This window comes from Desmodus rotundus, chromosome 2, assembly GCF_022682495.2.
Source record: "Desmodus rotundus isolate HL8 chromosome 2, HLdesRot8A.1, whole genome shotgun sequence".
In the NCBI taxonomy this organism is placed as follows: domain Eukaryota; kingdom Metazoa; phylum Chordata; class Mammalia; order Chiroptera; family Phyllostomidae; genus Desmodus; species Desmodus rotundus.
The window spans coordinates 108,445,990-108,465,965 of record NC_071388.1 but is presented as its reverse complement, the minus strand read 5'-3'; the positions used below and the strand labels follow the sequence as shown (position 1 = coordinate 108,465,965).

The window sequence follows — 19,976 nt, the reverse complement described above, 5'->3', positions numbered from 1 at the left end:
ATTATAGAAAATCAGCATATCAAAAGGAAAGAGAGCAAGAGAAAAAAAAAATGGACAGAGAAAAACAAAAATAACCAGAAAACAACAAAATGGCAATCAATAAGTACTTTAAATGCAGATGAATGTACTAAACTGTAACACGAATCTATATGTTGCCTATAAGAGACTCATTTTAGATCAAAATACACAAGTGGAAAGTGAAGGGATAGAATACACAAGTGGGGAATTTAATACCTTAACACAATGCATACATCTCCACACATACAATTAATAAGGGAAGCATGGCTTTAATGTCATATTAGAGCAGATCACATAATAAATATTTATAGAACATTTAATTCCCAAACTTCAAGATACATATTTTTCTCATGTGCACATGGACCATTTTGCAGGACAGACCACATTAGGCCATTAAATAAGCCTCAATAAATTCAAGATTAAAATCTACATAGAGCATATTCTCTGCCCTCAATAGCGTAAAACTAGAAATCAACTGCAGGAATAAAACTACAAAAACCACAAACATGTGGAGATTAAATAGCATGCTACTCAACAGCCAATGGATCAAAGATGTAATCAAACAGAAAATGTAAAAATACCTTGAAACAAATGCAAACACAAACTTAAAATATCCGTGGGATGCAGCAAACATAGTTCCAAGAAGAAAGTTCATAGCTATACAAGCCTATATGAAGAAGAAAAATCCCACCTGAAACTACTACTGAATGTCATCTGTAATGGAAAAAAAAACAAACAGTAAGATCTCAAATAACTTAACTTCACACCTACAGGTACTAGACAAAGAAGAAAAAACAAAACCCAAAGTAAGCAAGAGGAAGGAAATAGTGAAAATCAGAGTAGAAATAGAGACTAAAAAAAAAACCCAATAAAAAAGATCAATGATAGCAAGAGTTGGTTCTTTGAAAGAATGAATAAAACTGACAAACCTCTAGCTAGGCTCATCAATAAAAAAGGGAGAATCCAAATTGAAAAAAAGAAAATCAGAAATGAAAAAGGAGAGGTTACAACTGACGCCACAGAAATACAAAGAACTGTTAATCAATACTATGAACAATTATATGCCAACAAATTGGACCACCTGGAAGAAATGGAAGAGTTTCCAGAAACATACCATGTTTGAATACTAAACCAGGAAGAAACAGAAAATCCAAACAAGACTATTAGCAATGAAGTTGAAGCAGTAATCAAAAATCTCCCGACAAACAAAAGCTCAGGAGTAGATGGCTTCACAGGTGAAGTCTAACAATTATTTAAAGAAAAATTAGCATCAATGCTTTTCAAAGTATTCCAAACAACTGAAAAGGAAGGAATGTTTCCAAACTCATTTTACAAGATCAGCCTTACCATGATGCCAAAACAAGACACGGACACTACAAAAAAAAGTACAGGCTAATATCCCTGATGAACACAGATTTAAAAATTGCCAACAAAGTACCTGCAAACTAAACTCAACAATATATTAAAAAGATTATACACAATGATAAAGTGGATTTATCCCAGGGATGGAGGAATGCTTTAATATTCCCAAAGCAATTAAGGTGATACACTGTGGCAACAAAATAAAGAGTAACAATCCTATGATCTGGAGGATTTCAAGGTATAAAAGGAGCTTACCTCCAGACAATAAAGGCCATGACAAGCCCACAGCTAATAGCATAGTCAATGGTGAAAAGCTCAAAGCCTTTCCTCTAAGATCAGGAACAAGACAAAGATGCTTACTCTCACCACAATGTTCAATATAGTATTGGAAGTCTTAGCCACACCACAGCAATCAGACAAGGTAAGAAATAAAAGGCATCCAAATTGGAAAGGAAAAAGTTAAAACTGTCACTATTTTAAGATAACATACTGTATAAAAAACCCTACCAAAAATATGTAGGACACATAACTAAAAATCACTTGAATTAATAAATGAATTGAGTAAAGTAGCAGGATACATAGGTAACACACAGAAATGTCACATTTCTGTACACTATTAATGAATGATCAGAAGTTAAACTCCCATTTACAACTGCATCATAAAGAATAAAATACCTAGGAATAAATTTAACAAAGGAGGTGAAAGATCTGTATTCTGAAAATTGTAAGATACTGAAAAAAGACAATAAAGACACAAATAAATGAAAGAATATACTGTGCTCATGGACTGGAAGGATTAATATTGTTAAAATGTCCATTTTACCCAAAGCAATCTACAAATTCAATGTAATCCCTACCAAAACACCAAGGATGTTCTTCTCAGATCTAGAAAAGATAATTCAAAATTTATATGGAACCACAAAAGACCACAGACAGCCAAAGCAATCTTTAGAAAGAACAAAGTTGTAAGTATTCTCCATGATCTCAAACTATACTACAAAGCTATAATAATCAAAACAGTATGGTACTGGCATAAAAACACATAGATCCCTAGAAGAGAAAAGAAGAGTCCATAAACAAACTCTTACTTATATGGACAAAAGAGGCAAGAATACATAAAGGAGAAATGACAGTGTCTTTGAAAAGTAGTGTTGGAACTAAGTGCCCATCAGCAAATGAGTGGATCAAAAAATTATGGTACATTTACACAATGGAATTCTACGCAGCAGAGAGAAAGAAGGAGCTTAGACCCTTCGCAATGGCATGGATGGAACTGGAGAGCATTATGCTAAGTGAAATAAGCCAGGCGGTGAGGGACAAATACCATATGATCTCACCTCTAACTGGAACATAATCAACAAAAGAAAAAAGCAAACAAAATATAACCAGAGACACTGAAATTAAGAACATTGTAACAACAGCCACAGGGGAGTGGGGAGAGGATAGTGGAGAGAGGGCTCTATAGGAGCTACTATAAAGGACACAAGGACAAAATCAAGGGGGAGGGTAGAGGTGGGGGAGGGAGGTGGGACTGGCTGGTTTGGGGTGGAGGGAAAGGGAGAAAATGCAGACAATTGTAACTGAATAAAAATAAATTAATTAATTAAAAAAAAAAAAAAAAAAGAACAGTAGTGATGGGAAAACCAGAGAGATACATGCAAAAAAATGAAACTGGACTACTCTTCTACACCATATACAGAAATAAACTCAAAATGAATTAAAGACTGAAATTAAGAACTGAAACCATAAAACGCCTAAAACAGACAGCAACCTCTTTGACATCAGTCCTAGTAATATCTTTTTACGTAGTCCCCTTGAGCAAAGGAAACAAAAGCAAAACTAAAGAAATGGAAGAAAAAAAAAAAAAAAAGAAATGGAACTACATAAAACAAGTTTCTCCACAGTGTGAGAAATTTTTCACAAAATGGAAGACAACCTATTGAATGGGAGAATATATATGCAAATGATATGAGCAATATGGGATTAATATCTAAAATATATTAAAAACTTGTATCTCAGTAACAAAAAAATAAACAATTTGATTAAAAGCTAGGCAGAGGACATGAAGAGATATTTCAAAGAGGACATACAGATGCAGACGGACATATGAAAAGATGCTTAACATCAGTAATTACCAGGGAAATGCAACCAGGAGATAACATCTCACACCTGTCATAATGGCTATTATCAAAGTCAATAAATAATAAGTATGGGTGAAGATGTGGAGAAATCCACTTATGGGTATTTATTCGAAGGAAATGAAAACACACACTTGAAAAGATATATGCACCCTGCCCCCCGCCAGACTTCAGCCACCACAGTATCCCCCTGCTTGTGACGGAGGGAGACCATATATTCAGTCCAATGGGGTGCAAGGGCTTTGTTTCTGCCTGGAGAGAGGGCTTGGACAATGAGGCATTCTGCCCTCTTGCTGCCATAATTCCTTTCCATTGAGATCCAGAGCTGATAGGAGATGACCAGCTGGCATTGCTGGCATTCTGTATTGCTTTGCACTTTAGTTTGTGTGTGGTTGTTCCCACCCTCTCCACCCTCCTTTGGACATCTTACCCTGTCTATGGGCTCTTTTACCAGCCTATGCGGTGGAACTGTCATGGCATTTAGTTCAAAGTTGAGGGGTTTTGGCCTGGAATAAAATTCACTTATTTAAAAAGAAAAGTTCAGTGCAGCATTACTTTAAATAGCCAAGATATGGAAGTAACCTAGGTATCCATCAATAGATGAATGGATAAGGAAGATGTGGTACATACATACAATGGAATATTATTCAGAAATAAAAAGAACAAAATGTTGCTATGTACCACATGGACCTAAAGGGTACACTAAGTGAAGTAAGTCAGAGAAAGCCAAATACTGCATAATTTCAGTTATATGTGGCATTAAACAAAATCAAAACAAATGAACAAACAAAACAAAGAGACTTATAGAAACAAGAAAACCCCAAACTGATGGCTGCCAGAAAGGATGGGTAAAAAAGGTAAAGGGGTATATAGTGAATATGCGGTAAGCACAATGTAAGATACATAAACATCTAATCACTGTTGCACACCTAAAACTAATATATTATATGCCAACTATACTTTAATAAAAAATAAATGTCAGAAGTAGATCCAAACCTAGGAGTATGAGAGTTCCTCAAGGCATAAATGGGCTCTTGATTTGCCTTTTAAGTTACACAATGTGAAGAAGGTTAGCCCTGTTTCAACTACTCTCGAATCATTTTAAGAAAGAAAACATTGGAATTCTCAACACTTCTAATGTTCTGAATTAGTGTACTAAGTAAATATTAGTTTCACTACTTTTCATTTCCTTATAAAACTGACAGTTAATATTTTCACAAATATTTTTAAAGCTCACATAATAATACTGCATTCCTCCACTGAATAAGATCACTTTGCACAATTTCAGCTTCCATGTTTTTTTTTTCCCCCCACATTCCTGCAATGTGCAAAGTTATGTCTCCAACTACTCCTACATCGAAGTCTTGGTTCCTGCTCTTTCCTTTGTCTGATACTATAGAAGATCAGGGAGCATATGGCTTACTCCTTCATGCTCTTAAACCTCTGCTGAGATAAGTCTTCTTATTAGACATCACCTCCTCCCCATCACTTTATTTTTATTATTTAACATATTTTTAAAGGTTTTATTTATTTATTTTTAGAGAGGGGAAAAGGAGGGAGAAAGAGAAGAAGAGAAACATCAATGTGCGATTGCCTCTTGAGTGCCCCCTACTGGGGACCTGGCATGTGCCCTGCAACCCAGGCATGTGCTCTAACCAGGAATACCACTGATGACCTTTTGGTTCGCAGGTCATTACTCAATCCACTGAGCCACACCAGCCAGGGCACTTCCCCTATTACTTTATATTCACTTTACACTGCCTTTTTTTCTTCACATATTTATTATTTATTTTTTAAAATATTTTATTGTTTATGCTATTACAGTTGTCCATTACTTTTTAATCACTAGAAAGTAAGCTAAGAAGAACAGTTTGTCTGTTTTAATCACTCTTATGTATCCCCAGATTCTACAATGACACTTGGCACATGCTAGGCATTCATAATTCTTTTTTGAATAAAGTTTTATAAAGTATATCTAAATACTTTAACATGGCAAGCTATTACTGACATAAGTTAAAAAAATCAATCAGCAAGATCTTGTTTTTAAGGGTCTGTCAATCTATATATATGTGTGCATGTATGTAGAAAAAGATGTGGAAAGATACTTAACAAAACTCTTACCAATCAATGATACTCTGGGGAGTGAGACTGACAAAGTAGGTGAAGAATAGAACAGTGATTTTCACTTTAGACTTTAAATATTTTCATATTGTCTCATTTTTATCCAAAATAATTTCACTTTTGGAATTAAGATGATAAAGAATAAAGAAAAAAGCATGTATTAACTATTCCCATGGTGTCATTTATGACAGCAAAAATAACTGGGTGTTTACTACAACACAGGTTCTATTCTAAGCACTTTTGCCGAGTCATTTCATTTGAATACATAGGTATCTGATGAAATAAATGTTACACATATGCCCATTTCATAAATGAGGCAATGAGTGTCAGAGAGGTTGAAAAATGTGTGCAGGTCATGTACATAGGAATAGCATATAAAAATTGCACATAAGCAAATTATGTGAAATTGGTCATGTTGATTAGACTCTTTCCTTCCCAATTATGTGCAGTTGGAGGCAAGAGTAGTTAACATCTTTGTGCTCACCCTGCTGGCCTGGGTGACCCGGATGTACTCCGCAGAGAGCTTTCCACTCGAGGGCTAGACACTTCAGGAGGTTGAGGAGGAATGAGGGTTTTTCGAACTGCAATTCTGAAAAGAGACAAGACAAACCAAAACACTCCAGCAGTCTAAGGGTATGAAAATATAAGAAGTACAAGACATCCATTTCCTAGGCAAGTCTATAGCAAAATAAAAGTATCGCATTGGCTAAGTATTTTTAATGATTTTTCAAAATATTATCAAAGTAATATAGGCACAATATTTAAAAAGTCAAATAGTACTAAAAGGCTTTTAACAAAATATAGCAGGTCCCTTCCCTATTCCTCCCCACTTCTTGCCCATCACTCTCCAGAAAGCAACCACTGTGACTCTTCTACTTGCTTTTTCTGGCGTGCTTTATCACCTTTCTACTTAATATTAAAACTTAAGCCTATATTAAGTGTTTATAAACATATTATATCTATGCATTTATATTGACTTGAGCCAATTACTAGAAACCAAGTGAAAAATGTTGATCAAGGTAGTTAGTGACCAACTGTGCCATACAGTAGAGACCACATATGGCTCAGACTGAAAATTAACCATTGGGTTTAGCAATGTAGAAGTCATGAGTGATCTTAACATGTTTAGTTTTGGCAGAGGGGGGGACAAATGTCAGACAAGAGTGGGTTTGAGAGACAATGGCTAGAACCAGAATGTATCATGTTACAATGCCCAATGATTAATGAATCTAGACACTGAACCTCAAGACAGCTAACATCTGAAAAAGGGTGACCATCAGACATGTCTCCTGGTAAAATAATAAATAAATGATGGACTTATGAAGTACTCGTGAGAAAAAAAAAAAAACAGTGAATCTAATCAAGCCTTTAAGATTCAAGTAACAACACAGAGAAAGCATGGAGGAGAGAACAAGTGAAACTACACCAAGGTTTAATTGTGTTCCCTAAAAAGATATAGTTAAATCCTAATCCCTGGCACCTGTGAATGTAAAAAAATAGGGTCTTTGCAAATGCAATTAAGGTAAGGATCTTGAGATTATTCTAGATTTACCGTATGCCCTAAATCCAATAACTGGTAGGAGAGGGAAATCTGAGACAAAGACATAGAGGAAGGTCATGTGAACACTGGAGTGAGAAAATGCAAAATCAGGAAATGCAAAGGGTTGCCAATAGCTGCCAGAAGTTAGGAGAGAGGCACTGAATGAGTTCTCCCGGAGAGCATTCAGAAGGAACCAACCCTGTCAACACCTCAATTTCAGATTTCTAGCCACCAGAACTGTGAGAATAAGTGTTGTTCTTAGCCACCCAGTCTGTGGTAATCTGTCATAGCAGTCCCAGGAAGCCAATATAAGGGAGATGCAATCAACAAAATCCAGGGAGAGAGAGAAAGAGGAGGAAGAGGAAAAACTATAGGACCAAAGACCAAGTTTCTTCAACAAATAAACTTCAAGGAAAAAAAGATATGGAGGAAACCTACATATTAGAAGAGTCTTAAGAGACATATCCACTAATCATAATGTGTACATCTTATCAGAATACTAATTCAATTAAATAATATAAAACAAAATAAAATGTGTGACACTTGAGATCACTGGAAATTTGAACAGTGATTAGGTAATTGATATTAAGTGGATATTGTATTTTTTGGTATGTATTTCTCAATAGACACATGCTGAAATACATACAAATGAAAACAATGTGCTGTTTGGAATTTGCTTCAAGATAACATGATGGAAAAGGGTGGGCAGGCATCTAGATACAATTGACCATGAGCTGGTAAGTTGATAACTGGAACTGAATAATGGGTACACAATGATATGTACAAAATTTTATTATGTTAAAACTTTTCCATAAGAAATAAAAAAGATGAACTCCACTCTACACTCCAGAAGCAAAACAAAACAAACCCCCCCTCCCCCTCAAAACTAATGGGATACACCACTATAAACACAGAATGACTAAACTTAAAAAATGTGCCAGTAACAAGAGTTGGTAATGATGAATGTAATCATCCCCATAGGTGGTGAGGGTTTAAGTGGATATAAGCACTTGGAAAACCTATTGGCATAATTGACTAGAGTTGACATACGCAGTGCCTAACCCAATTATACCAACTATATTCAGAACCAGCAGTTTCATTTGGCAGCACTGGGTCTACTCACCCATCTGTGGCAGGTTTCTTCCGAAGTATGCTTGGCCGGGGGGATGAGCCCTGGGCTGGAGCATTGGTGCTAGCGCTCTGGCTGTGGGTCTGCACCACAGTTGTTGCTGCTGGAGAAGCACTGAATGGGTTGCTAATAGGGTTGGCTACAATTGTGGCTCCATCAGCCAACACCACTGCTGGAGGACAGGGTGGGGTCAGGAAAAAGCAATAAAGAGGGAGGAAGGCAAGAAACATCACTAAAATGTCTCATAAAACAAGAATTAGCGTATCCCTGTGTTGTGACTATCCAATTTTAAGAAGATAAGAAATGGGAACATAATGTTCATTTGTCTAAAAGATAAAAGGCAAAGTAGGAGAGGTTACTAAGTCTACTGATGATCAATAGCCATTTTCTTTTCTCTGTAATCATAATTACTATAATGAGGTAAGATAAAGTACATGGGAGATTTTAAGAAATCTCCCAGTTTTTGTAAAATAAAACCACTTTCAATCCTAAAAATGGTTCCAACATTCCAGTCTATCTTAATTTTACAGGTTTACATAAAATCTTCCCCAAAATCTTAACTGGAATGAGAAAACTATTATAAGGTGAATTTGCTCTTTCAACTAAGAGTTTTAATTTACAGAATGCTTCTCACCATGTGGCAAATGGCTGTAAGGTTGTGTATGTATGCACTTCTCATGAGCCTGACAGGTAAATTCTAAGCATCTCACGTTACAAAGCAAAAATGAAAGCTTAGAGAAATTAATTACCCAAGACCACAAGCCAGTAAGTGGCAGATCCAGAATTAAAAAACCCATTATTATCTCTTTTTTCCACACCAACTTGCATGCAAAAAAGTAAAATTACCTGAAGTCTTTCCTTCAGCCGGAGGCTGCTGAGTACCCACTGATGCAGGCTGAAGTCCTTGTGTACTGATTGGGGTTGCTGAGTGAATTCCCTGTGTACCAATTGGTGCTGGCTGTATTCCTGGGGTCCCAATGGGGGCTGGCTGTATCCCCTGTGTACTGATAGGAGCAGGCTGGATCCCTTGAATGTGTCGAGCATGAGATGCATCCACTGTCATCAACTGCATGGGGTTTAGGTGAACTGTAGAAGCCACCCCAACACCAGTCTGAGCTGTTATGGCAGAATTTGGAGCTTGAGCTGAAACTAAAAATGATGCAAAAACTGACTACAAGAACATTAGCTTTGATCACACAGTTCACATAAGAAAAACACTAAAACAGAAGTTTAAATGAGATCTAAATCCTAAGTTTAAAAAAAGAGCACTATTTAAAACTATATATTGAGGTTTTCCTGTTACTTCCTACCAATTAGATATGTATGATCTTTTTGCAGATTACTAAAAATAGCATTAAAACAAGAAAAAAGCAATGTATGTATTAAATTCCAAATGTGAGCCAAGCAACTGTGCTAAATAATTCATCTAAAACTTCTGGGATACATCCATAGTTCCCAAGTCAAGAATATTTTGTTTTAATTTATAGAACCACTATCATAAGCACTTCTGTAATACAGTGCTTATAAGTTTTAAATTCAATATATCCATAAAAAGAGAGAACAAGCAACTTTCCTTTTTCCTATACAGCAAACATATCACCTATGTGCATATTAAAAACAAACTCAAAAACAACACAATCGAAAACAAAAACAAAGACCTGACCAGTGTGGCTCAGTTGGTTGGGTGTTGTCCTGCAAAGCACAAGGTTGCCAGTTTGTTCCCAGTCAGGGTACATGCCTGGGTTATGGTTTGGTCCCCAGAAGGGGTGTGTACAAGGGGCAACTGATCAGTGTTTCTCTCCCTCTCTTTCCTCCCTTCCCCTCTCTCTAAAAATAAATAAATAAAATCTTAAAAAAAAAAACTCAGGAAGCAACAAAAAAGAAATTTCTCACTATTTGTAGAAAGAAAACAGTAACTTTCCTTCTTAGTTATCAAAACAACCCAGAAAAAGATATATGCACCCTCCTGTTTCAAAATAACTAAGATAGGGAAACAACCTAAGTGTCTGCTGATGGACAACTGGATAAAGAAAATGTGACACACAGACACAAAAACATTATTCAGCCATAAAAAAAGAAATTTGTAACAGGAGAGTCCTTGACAATATCATGGTAAGTAAACAAGTCAGACAGAGAAGACAAATACCATGTGACAAATGTAAGAAAAAACCAAAAACATACCAAGTTCATAGACAGAACAGACTGATTATTGCCAGAGGTGATAGGGGGTACTGGGGGAAAGTGTGGGATGAGTAAAAATATGCGAAGAGGGTCAAAAGGTACAAACTTCCAGTTATAAAATAAATAAGTGAAGGGGATGTAATGCACAGCATGGTGGCTGAGTTGCATATTTGAAAGTTGCTAAGACAGTTCTCATCACAAGAAATTATCAAATCATTATACTGTACACCAGGATCTAATATGGTATATGTCAATATACCTCAATTAAAAAAAAAGTAATTGAAAGTTTTATAAACCATAGAGAAAAGATAAATTCTTTTATGAATGAGAAAAGTATAGTGAGAAATTAGTACGTGTAAATTTATAGTCACTGCTATATTTCCTTGCTGTAAAATAAATAATCCACAGAGCATTATTAGTTTCTTCCTAAAAAGTGTACCATTGTTATTTCTGTTCAAACTTTGGTCATTTGCCTGAGGCAGACCATGCAGTCTAGTCACTATTGCAAGCCTTTTCAAGATCCAGCCTTAAAAAAACTGTATCCTTACTCACACTGTACTCCAGCCAAAATGAACTCTGTTCCAAGCACATATTCTATGCTAATACTTTATTCACAGACAAAAAGTACAGAAATGTACTTTTCTGTAATCCCACCATGGCTCTGTCCTATCCTTTCTGAGAGATGCTTTCCAAATACTACTTCCTTTAGGAAAATCATCCTTGACTTCCAACCCTACCATCTCATGTAGAAATAACCTCTCTTACCTCAGAAGCAGCATGGTTTTGTTGAAGCCTCTCTTCAGGGACTTATTATTACTTAATCTATTTTAGTATCTCTTGATGTCTTACTTGCCTATTAGACTCTAAACTTGTTGAAAGTAAGATCTGTCTAAGAGTAAGCTTTAAAAACAAAGCCTGACATAGGACCTTACACATAGTAGGGTGTCAATAAATATTTGTGGTATTAACAAATGCATGAATGAATAAATGAATTAATGAAATGAAAAACATCTCTGAAATAAATAAAATTTCAGGAATAATTTGACAGGGATTACTTAAAAACTAGATAATGAATATATATTTATTATTATATATTCATATCTACATTTAACTAATAAGTAATAGACCAACAAGATCCCATCTTTATAAGCAACCAGAGACCATGAACAATATCGTAAACTATGTATTATAGCAATCACATATTTGGCAACATAGGAGTCTATTATATACAAATTTTCCTGTTTTCCTCTTGATTTGAAAAAAATCTGCTTTAAAATAATTTAAAGTGAGCCATTGAATCCATAACACTTGAAAACAGAAAAATGGAAGCTGATTCATTAGTATTTCCTTCAGTTGTGTCTCATCTGCAACAACAATGGTGTACATATGGGTACTAAAAGAAATAAAGTGTTGTTGTTGCTTGCACTGTTCATTTTTCTGTCTTAGTATCTATCAGGGCTACTAGAATAATAATGTAGAAATATAGACACTTCTAATAGTGCTAGTAAAATGAATTTTTACAATAAACATGTATATAAAATGATAATGCTAGCTCAAGAGACATCCTTTTCAGTTGGCTGGTATTCAAAAATAAATATTGGTCATGAGCTACTTTTTGCAGAAAGGCAAAATGAATGCCTTGTTATAGAAAGCCAAGGGAGTAGATGAAGTGATGGTAAGTGTGGCCACTGATAAAAAGACAAGTATTTTTAGCAATAAGCATGGTATTTTTGGCAACAATCAAACATTATTTTTATCTCTATAAGACTGTTAATAAAAAAAAAATACAGTTATGAATTTCCTTTGAAATTGTACAGCAAAACATGACAGAATACTCACAATTCAGCTATTTTTTCACATTAGAGATAAAAATTAAAATAAAACTTGGGGAAAGTTTTGCGCAAAAAAAAAAAAAAATCCCCAAACAAGTCAACATACAAACAAACAAACAACAATGCAGAAATGAAGGCACCTGTTTTTAAAACTATTTAAATATAGTGATTCAATGCAGACTTGTGAGGCCACTGTGGAAAACAGTATGGAATTTCCTCAGAAAACTAAAAATGGAACTGCCCTTTGACCCAGCAATTCCACTGCTGGGATTATTATACCCTAAGAACCCTGAAACACCAATCCAAAAGAACCTGTGCACCCCAATGTTCATAGCAGCACAATTTACTATAGCCAAGTACTGGAAGCAACCTAGGTGCCCATCAGCAAAGAGTGGATCCAAAAACTATGGTACATTTACACAATGGAATTCTACGCAACAGAGAGAAAGAAGGAGTTTATACCCTTTGCAACAGCATGGATGGAACTGGAGAGCATTATGCTAAGTGAAATAAGCCCAGTGGTGAGGGACAAATACCATATGATCTCGCCTTTAACCAGAACATAATCAACAAAAGAAAAAAGCAAACAAAATATAACCAGAGACATTGAAGTTAAGAATAATCTAACAATAGCCACAGGGGAGTGGGGAGGGGGCAGTGGGGAGAAGGGTTTACAGAAACTACTATAAAGGACACATGGACAAAATCAAGGGGAAGGGTGGAGGCGGGGGAGGGAGGTAGGTTTGGCTGGGGTGGGGTAGAGGGATGGGGAGAAAATGCAGACAACTGTAATTGAATAACAATAAAAATTTTTTTAAAAATAGTGTTTCAAAGTTTAAGCCCAGCACTCCAATGGAAATATAAGTCATACGAGCAATTTTAGAGTTTTCTGTACCCACATTAATAAAGTAAAAATAAGAGATCAAATTAATTTTAATATATATTTAAGACACCTTATTTAATCCAGTATATCTAAAATATTATCATTTCAAAGTTTAACCACTATAAAATTTTTTACTAAGATATTTTACATTCTCTTTCTATACTATATCTTCAAATTTCAGGGTATATTTTGTTCTTAAAGGCACACTTCAATTCAAATGTTAAATATTTTTTAAAAATATTTGTTTTGCAAAATATTTTGGTTCCATACAATCTACATTTCAAGAGTAGTTTCATCAGTAAGTTTTTCCAAACAAATCTGAAGTTTCTCCAATTTTAATTAAGTAAAACAAAAAACGTATTTCTTCCTTTGTGCCAGGTCCCTCTTCAAATGCTCAATGGTCACTTGCACAGCAGAAGGGCAATGTCCACAAGCTAGATCAGGGGTATCAAACTCATTTTCACTGGGGACCACATCAGCCTCACGGTTGCCTTCAAAAAGCCGAACGTAATTTCAACTCCTTAAGAGTTAAGGAGTAGTTACATTTACACAGTCCTAAAATTATTTTGGCCCTTTGATGGCAACCAGGAGGCTGATGTGGCCCCCAGTGAAAATAAGTTTGACACCCCTGAGCTAGATAATCTGGCTTTCTTACATCTAAAGTGAGCTGAGGGTCGGTCCCACAGGAAAATGTTACACAAACACTCTAGTTTAAGAATTGTTTTTTTTTCTACGTTATCAAAAAGAAACCTATTTATAAGGAAGAATGTTGAGTGTTTAGCATAAATGGACAAACATTAAAAATACAACAGATATCCCACAAAACAATAGAAGCTCTGTAAGAGCACAGCTTTATTCGTTGTAACTTGTACTATATTTTTAAGGTATTACAAAAATTGTTAACGTAATTATCCTCAGGGTGGGACAAGTCATGCAAAATCACTAATAATAATAATAATAATAATAATAATAATAATAAAATAATAACAACAACCTTTTCACACAGAACAAGGAAATGGTGATTTAAAACCTTAAAGCTTCAGATGTGGGGCTTATCTGAATTTGAACACAGAAGATGGAGTGATTAAATCCATGCTAAATACTCACTGGCTGATTTCTATCTCATTGCTTGAAAATATTAAAATGTTAAAAGTCATCATAACAGTGGAGCTCATACCTGGATACTGTCGAATGGTGGACACAGAGCTGGTGATTGGGGTGTATGTGTGTGCAGTCAGTGGGTATGCAGAAGGTGGGTATGTTGGCAAAAAGTACTGGAACTGAACAGGAACAGACGGTCTATAGATGGAACACAAATAATAATGAGCTGAAATGATCTATTTTCTTCTTTACCTTCAAATGATCCTATCCCCCAGATCCTCTTCATACTCTTAACTGCCATACCAACATTTCCCATTGTGTCTCAAACAATTAGATAAAAGGAAACAAATCTACAGAGTAACACTTTTAAATAAATGAATACTAATAAATACTAACTATATCAATAAATGTAAAACATATATGGAATAATTAGCAAAACTTACTTAAAAAAACTCAGTAATTGAAGGGTCTTCCCTGCTTAATTCCACTTGAAAGAGTCTAAGCTCAGATTGCTTATACTGACAAATTTTATCAAACATACATAAAAGAGATAATCCCAAGCTTATACAAACTGATTCAGAGACCAGAAAAAGAAGAAAAGTGACCTAAGTTATTTTCTGAGCTTAATATAGCCTTGACATCAAAACTGGACAAGGGGAATTATGAGAAAAGATTATAAGCAAATTTCACTCTGACACCAAAATTTCTAAACAAAACTGAATTAAGTACTATATAAAATTAAGTATATCAGGATCAAATACAGTTTATCACAGAAAGATAGGAATGATTCAACATCAGAATTTCTATTAATGGTTCAGATCATATTAAAAAATTATAAAAGAACAATCACTTGAAACTTTGAAAAGATTTACAAAAAAATTTAATAGTGTTCAATACTTATTTATGATATAAATGTCTACGAAAACAGGAAGAGAAACAAACTTTGTACCTCAAACTGCAAACAGTATCTATAAAAATTTATAATGAAATTTCAGACGAATTCCCATTCAGGTCAGGAACAAGACAAGGACTCTCACTATCTCTGCTATATTCCACATTATATTAGAAGCTCTATCCAACAAGAAAAACATAGGTATACAAAATGGAAATGAAAAAAAGTCTTTCGTCTCTCAAACAACTATCCTATTTGTAGATAAAATAAACATCTACATAGGAAATGTGAAAGAATTTATAAACTTTCAGAGCTATGAGTCATGTTCAGCAAAAATGATGGACACACAATATATTAAAACCTATATGCATTCTATGTACACCATAATAATCAAACAAGATCATTTAAAAATGACCCAATCCTGAAAAGACTTCATGTGCACTGTACCATGTGCTGACTGTGGGAGAAGGGAAATGCAAATATGGAATGGGGGAGGTAATGGGGTTGAACTAGAGGTATCAGCGTATACTAAAGAGTTTTTAAAATGTTACATACTTCTTACCTCTGCTTGCTCCAAGAGTCTAGAAGAAATGACAATCCAGTAACAATTAACATAGCTAATTGCCTATATCTGAGTTTCTAAATGATGAAAAGGAACCAGCGCTATTTGGAGAAATGGCAGATTCCAGAATTCAAACAGACAAAGTTCAGGAGTTGGCAAATTCTGTGGTGGGAAGTGCTAGAATGACCAGGACATGGCAAGAGTACAGGAACTAGCCAGAAAGGGCTCCCAAAGACCAACCCAGAGACAATTTGAGCATCAAAACAGATGACAGTTAATAGATTTTAGTAACGAATAAAACCAAATCCATAAGCCTATACACAAAAATAAACGGGGATAGATAAAATTTCTTTACATCAAAATGCCAACTGATAAATGTGAAAGAAATGATAAATAGAAATGATAAATGATCAATCCTCAATTGATTCAGCCAAGAAGCATCAACAAACTACTGAGTGCAAGTTTATTGGGGAACAGGATATTTATAACCTCAAAGTATTTCCACACAGATTACTTATTTACAGAGAAGATACCCCTTTACAGTAGAAAAATCTGGCAAACATCACTTTCACTAAGTTACTTAATGCTGACATAATTCACAATGGGACAAAGGAATAGCATGAGCTCTCTGATGTGTAAGTGAGAATGCATCACTGAAGTGGTATTGACTCAAAAAATACAACTTGAATATCACTATGTCCAAACAATCTGACAAACCCAAATTGAAGAATATTCTACAGATCTGGTCTACCTGTATCCTTAAAAAACGTCAAATTGTGAAAGAAAATTGAAAGCTAAAAAAATCATTCCAGGAATAAGGAACGGTATTGTGGTTAAAAAAGAGAATGTCTTTGTTCTTCAGAGATGAAAATGGAAGGATGAAAATTAGGGATAAAGCGTCATAATGCTGCAAACTTTACTCTCAAAATAAACAAACAAATACACAAAATAAAACAATATATACTAAGAGAACATCTAAAAAAAGGAGAATGGCTGAATAAATACAGACATTTTTCATAAAACTAAGAACACAATTATTTTCAGGGGAAAAATTTGAAAGTAAGAATAAGTAAATATATGCCATATTTGTGGGACATTTTGTTTTATTGAAAATTCAGAACAATTAATGACACAATGAGGCAGTGTAACTGGCAATTCCCTCCTACCTGTTGTCACTGCGAGTTTCCATGGCCACAGGATTTGGAGAGGCCCGATGCCCTGAGATGGGGATCAGGCTGCTCCTCTCTGTGGGGTAGTCCGGCTGGATCCTAGGGGAAGTGTGTGTGATCTGCTGAGGCACCACCTTAGCTATAAAAGTAAACCAATTACATTACTGCTTACATGCTTCTACTGGCAAGCCACAGCATTCGTGGCCAACAATAATATTAAGAATGCAAATTGTAAGAAAGTCTAGATTTTTAGTTTTAATCAAAATAAAAAAAGAAAGATAAAAACATAAGGTTCAACTAATTATTTCAGTCCATAATCCACTAATATATTCCATTATTTGTTAATGCAGGGTTCAACATTAATAGTGTAACAAAAATGTCACCAACCAGACCTCTTTCTCCTTACCTGGCTTCTTTGAGCATGCTCCCCCCCGCCACTTTTTTAAAGAAAAATTTTTATTAAAAAAATTCAACGAAAATATAAATACAGAAATGACGAAGACCTTAGATTCTACTCTGTAAGTAATTGGGTCCATAGCTAATTAGTAACATGTTGCTAATTAGTGTTGAGTATATCATTTAAATTTCCAAGTCTCAGTTTCCTCATATATGAAGGCTTCTCTAGAAAAATCACTTAATTTGAATATCCTGATTTTATCTAACACTTTACAGCAAAATCAAAATAGTTTTCAAATTTAATATAACATTCAAAATTTATTTGCCTCTACAATTCTAAGACCACCATCATGTGTGGGCCAGAGCAATAAGAAAATGAGGATGGTATTCCATTGGAAGTGAGTATCCATTAGAAAAGAAAACTCTAGGTTCACTGTTAATTAGTCTTTTTTTCCTGACCCAATACATTCTTATTAGTAACGATGGCTGAATCCAATATTTAATCTCACCTGGAAAAAGCAAGTGTCACCTGGAAAAAACCACTTAGGTGATTTTAATATATCTGCTATACCCAAACTTGAAGATCACTGCTGTAGGGTAAATGTCATCTCCCTTCTCAACTGAAGTACTTCTATACAGGTATCCTATTATGATGTAACAAAAAAGTAGGCTACTATAAAAGAGGAAAACAAAACTACAGCATAAACCTGATGGAACTTAGATGAAACTAATCACATTACACAACAGATATTAAATCTGTTTGGACATTTTTATCACATGATTTTCATATCTAGAATTCAGTAAATGGTTAAAATTCAAAGATAAATGAGCTGGGGAGATAGAGAATACAGTAACTTAGGACAAGTAAAAAGTTGGTGGTTCTAGGCAAAATGAATGAACATAGTTCAATCTCCTGGAACTTTTAGTGAGCTGACTTCCAAAAGTGTGATTTCTTAAGAAGATACAGTGACATTAACAAGAACTAATCTCGAAATAGTTTTTCACAGAGAGGCAAAACCAGAGAGCTCCTATAACGTACACTGCCCCCTCTTAACTGTTCTGATTTTCTTCACAGCTGTAGTCTCCCTAATGAGACTCCAGAATGTAAAAATTAAAAGAGTGGGTTTGGCTCTGATGTTACAGCACTGACAATAACCGATGACAATGCTAAGGATAGCCAGAAATTGCTTTGACATGACAACATGGAATAATCAATGAAAAAGAGCATTGCAACAAGAGTAGTGCAACAAAAATGCTCAAACTACACACATACACAACCAACTTCTTTTTACAGAAGTGAAATTAACTTCCTAGGCATATGAGAGATGTCTGGTGCCAAGCTGTAGTGAGCAGTAATATGCAAAAACCCAGCAGCAGTGTCCTCTCTGCTAAAGCTCTGCTAAAAGTCTTTTGGGGGCTGAGTACCAATTTAAGGGCTAGTATAACCCAGTTATCTAAAAGAAGAGTAAAAGTTTCCTGGGACCAACCATTATTGTGCAAATTGTCCTCAAAGTTCAGTAAGTGGGTTGTTAAGATGCAGTCTATCTCACAGGTAAAGAAGGAAAGTATGAAGAGACCACCCTCGGGCTGGAACACAGCAGGTAGGGAATCTGTGCTCGGTCACCAGATTCTGACAATTCAGTATGTAGTGTGTCATCTGACAAAAAGCAGTCTTACTTCTAAAAATACAATATATTAAAAATATGGCAGCTATCCCAGATCTTTGGGAGTAAAGAACAGTAAGATGACATGTTCATTATTACCAAACCGAGGCAAAGGTAAAAACTAAAACTTGTGGCTGGTAGATTAAACAGAGCAGTCTCATACGCTGTGGTCTCTGCCTTGGAAGCTGTGAAATATCAGCTGCTACGGTGGACCTTGGCAACCTGTAGCCTGTGAGACAAAATCCTGCCTGATATCTGTTTCTGTGAGCTAAGCACCGTGACACATAAAATTATATGAAATTCAAATTTTGGTGTCCTTAAAATCTTAATGAAACACAGACACGCCCATCTGTTTACATATAGTCCACTGGTGAGTAGTTGTGGCACAGACCTATTGAAGCCTGCAAAACCTAATTTACTATCTGGTCCTGTGGAAAGTTTGCCAATACCTATTCCTGATGACTAAAGTTTGGCTACCAGAAACCTTTCAAAAGTTACTTACTGACTGATTTTTAGAGGGGTGGCAGGGGGAGAGAGACGAAAAAAGACAGACGTTGATTTCTTATTCCACTTATTTATGCATTCATTGGTTGCTTCTTGTATGTGTCCTGACTGGGAATCAACCCACAACCTTGGTAGTATTGGGATGATGTTCTAAACAACCAAGCTACCCAACCAGGGCCAAAGATTTTTTTAAATATTCAAAGTATACACATATTTAAAGGGGGAATAAACAAATTTTAGAGGCAGTTTTGAAGTAGCAGCACTCAGATGAAAACCTAGGTAATCAACTTGAGGTTTAGCCATCTTCCCACTTTTTCATCACCCAAAGATTATTCCTAAACAATCTATCTGTACACAAAATCTCTCCATTCCATTATCTTTGCTTCTTTCTTCTCCTGTTGTTCTTGTGTAACTATGTCAGTAAAGTTGATTTACTTCTTTAGAAAGGTACACATAAAAGAGGTAGTGATTGATGAATGAGGAA

The 19,976-nt window shown here is 35.3% G+C and overlaps 1 protein-coding gene across 6 annotated transcripts in view; it reads right to left on the bottom strand.

Moving 5' to 3' along the window:
• The window catches only part of SAP130 (Sin3A associated protein 130), an 84,942-nt gene that overhangs the window by 32,666 nt on the left and 32,300 nt on the right, over positions 1 to 19,976 (bottom strand). For 5 of the 6 annotated variants that reach the window (XM_024569598.3, XM_024569602.3, XM_071220644.1 and 2 more), the window contains exons 11-15: positions 16,926 to 17,067; positions 14,382 to 14,503; positions 9,155 to 9,457; positions 8,303 to 8,480; positions 6,124 to 6,228 (exon numbers count right to left, since the gene is read on the bottom strand). In XM_024569598.3, the coding sequence (XP_024425366.1) occupies positions 6,124 to 6,228; positions 8,303 to 8,480; positions 9,155 to 9,457; positions 14,382 to 14,503; positions 16,926 to 17,067 (850 nt within the window). The remainder of the gene's footprint in view (positions 1 to 6,123; positions 6,229 to 8,302; positions 8,481 to 9,154; positions 9,458 to 14,381; positions 14,504 to 16,925; positions 17,068 to 19,976) is intronic. The other variant, XM_024569600.3, reaches the window with a different exon arrangement.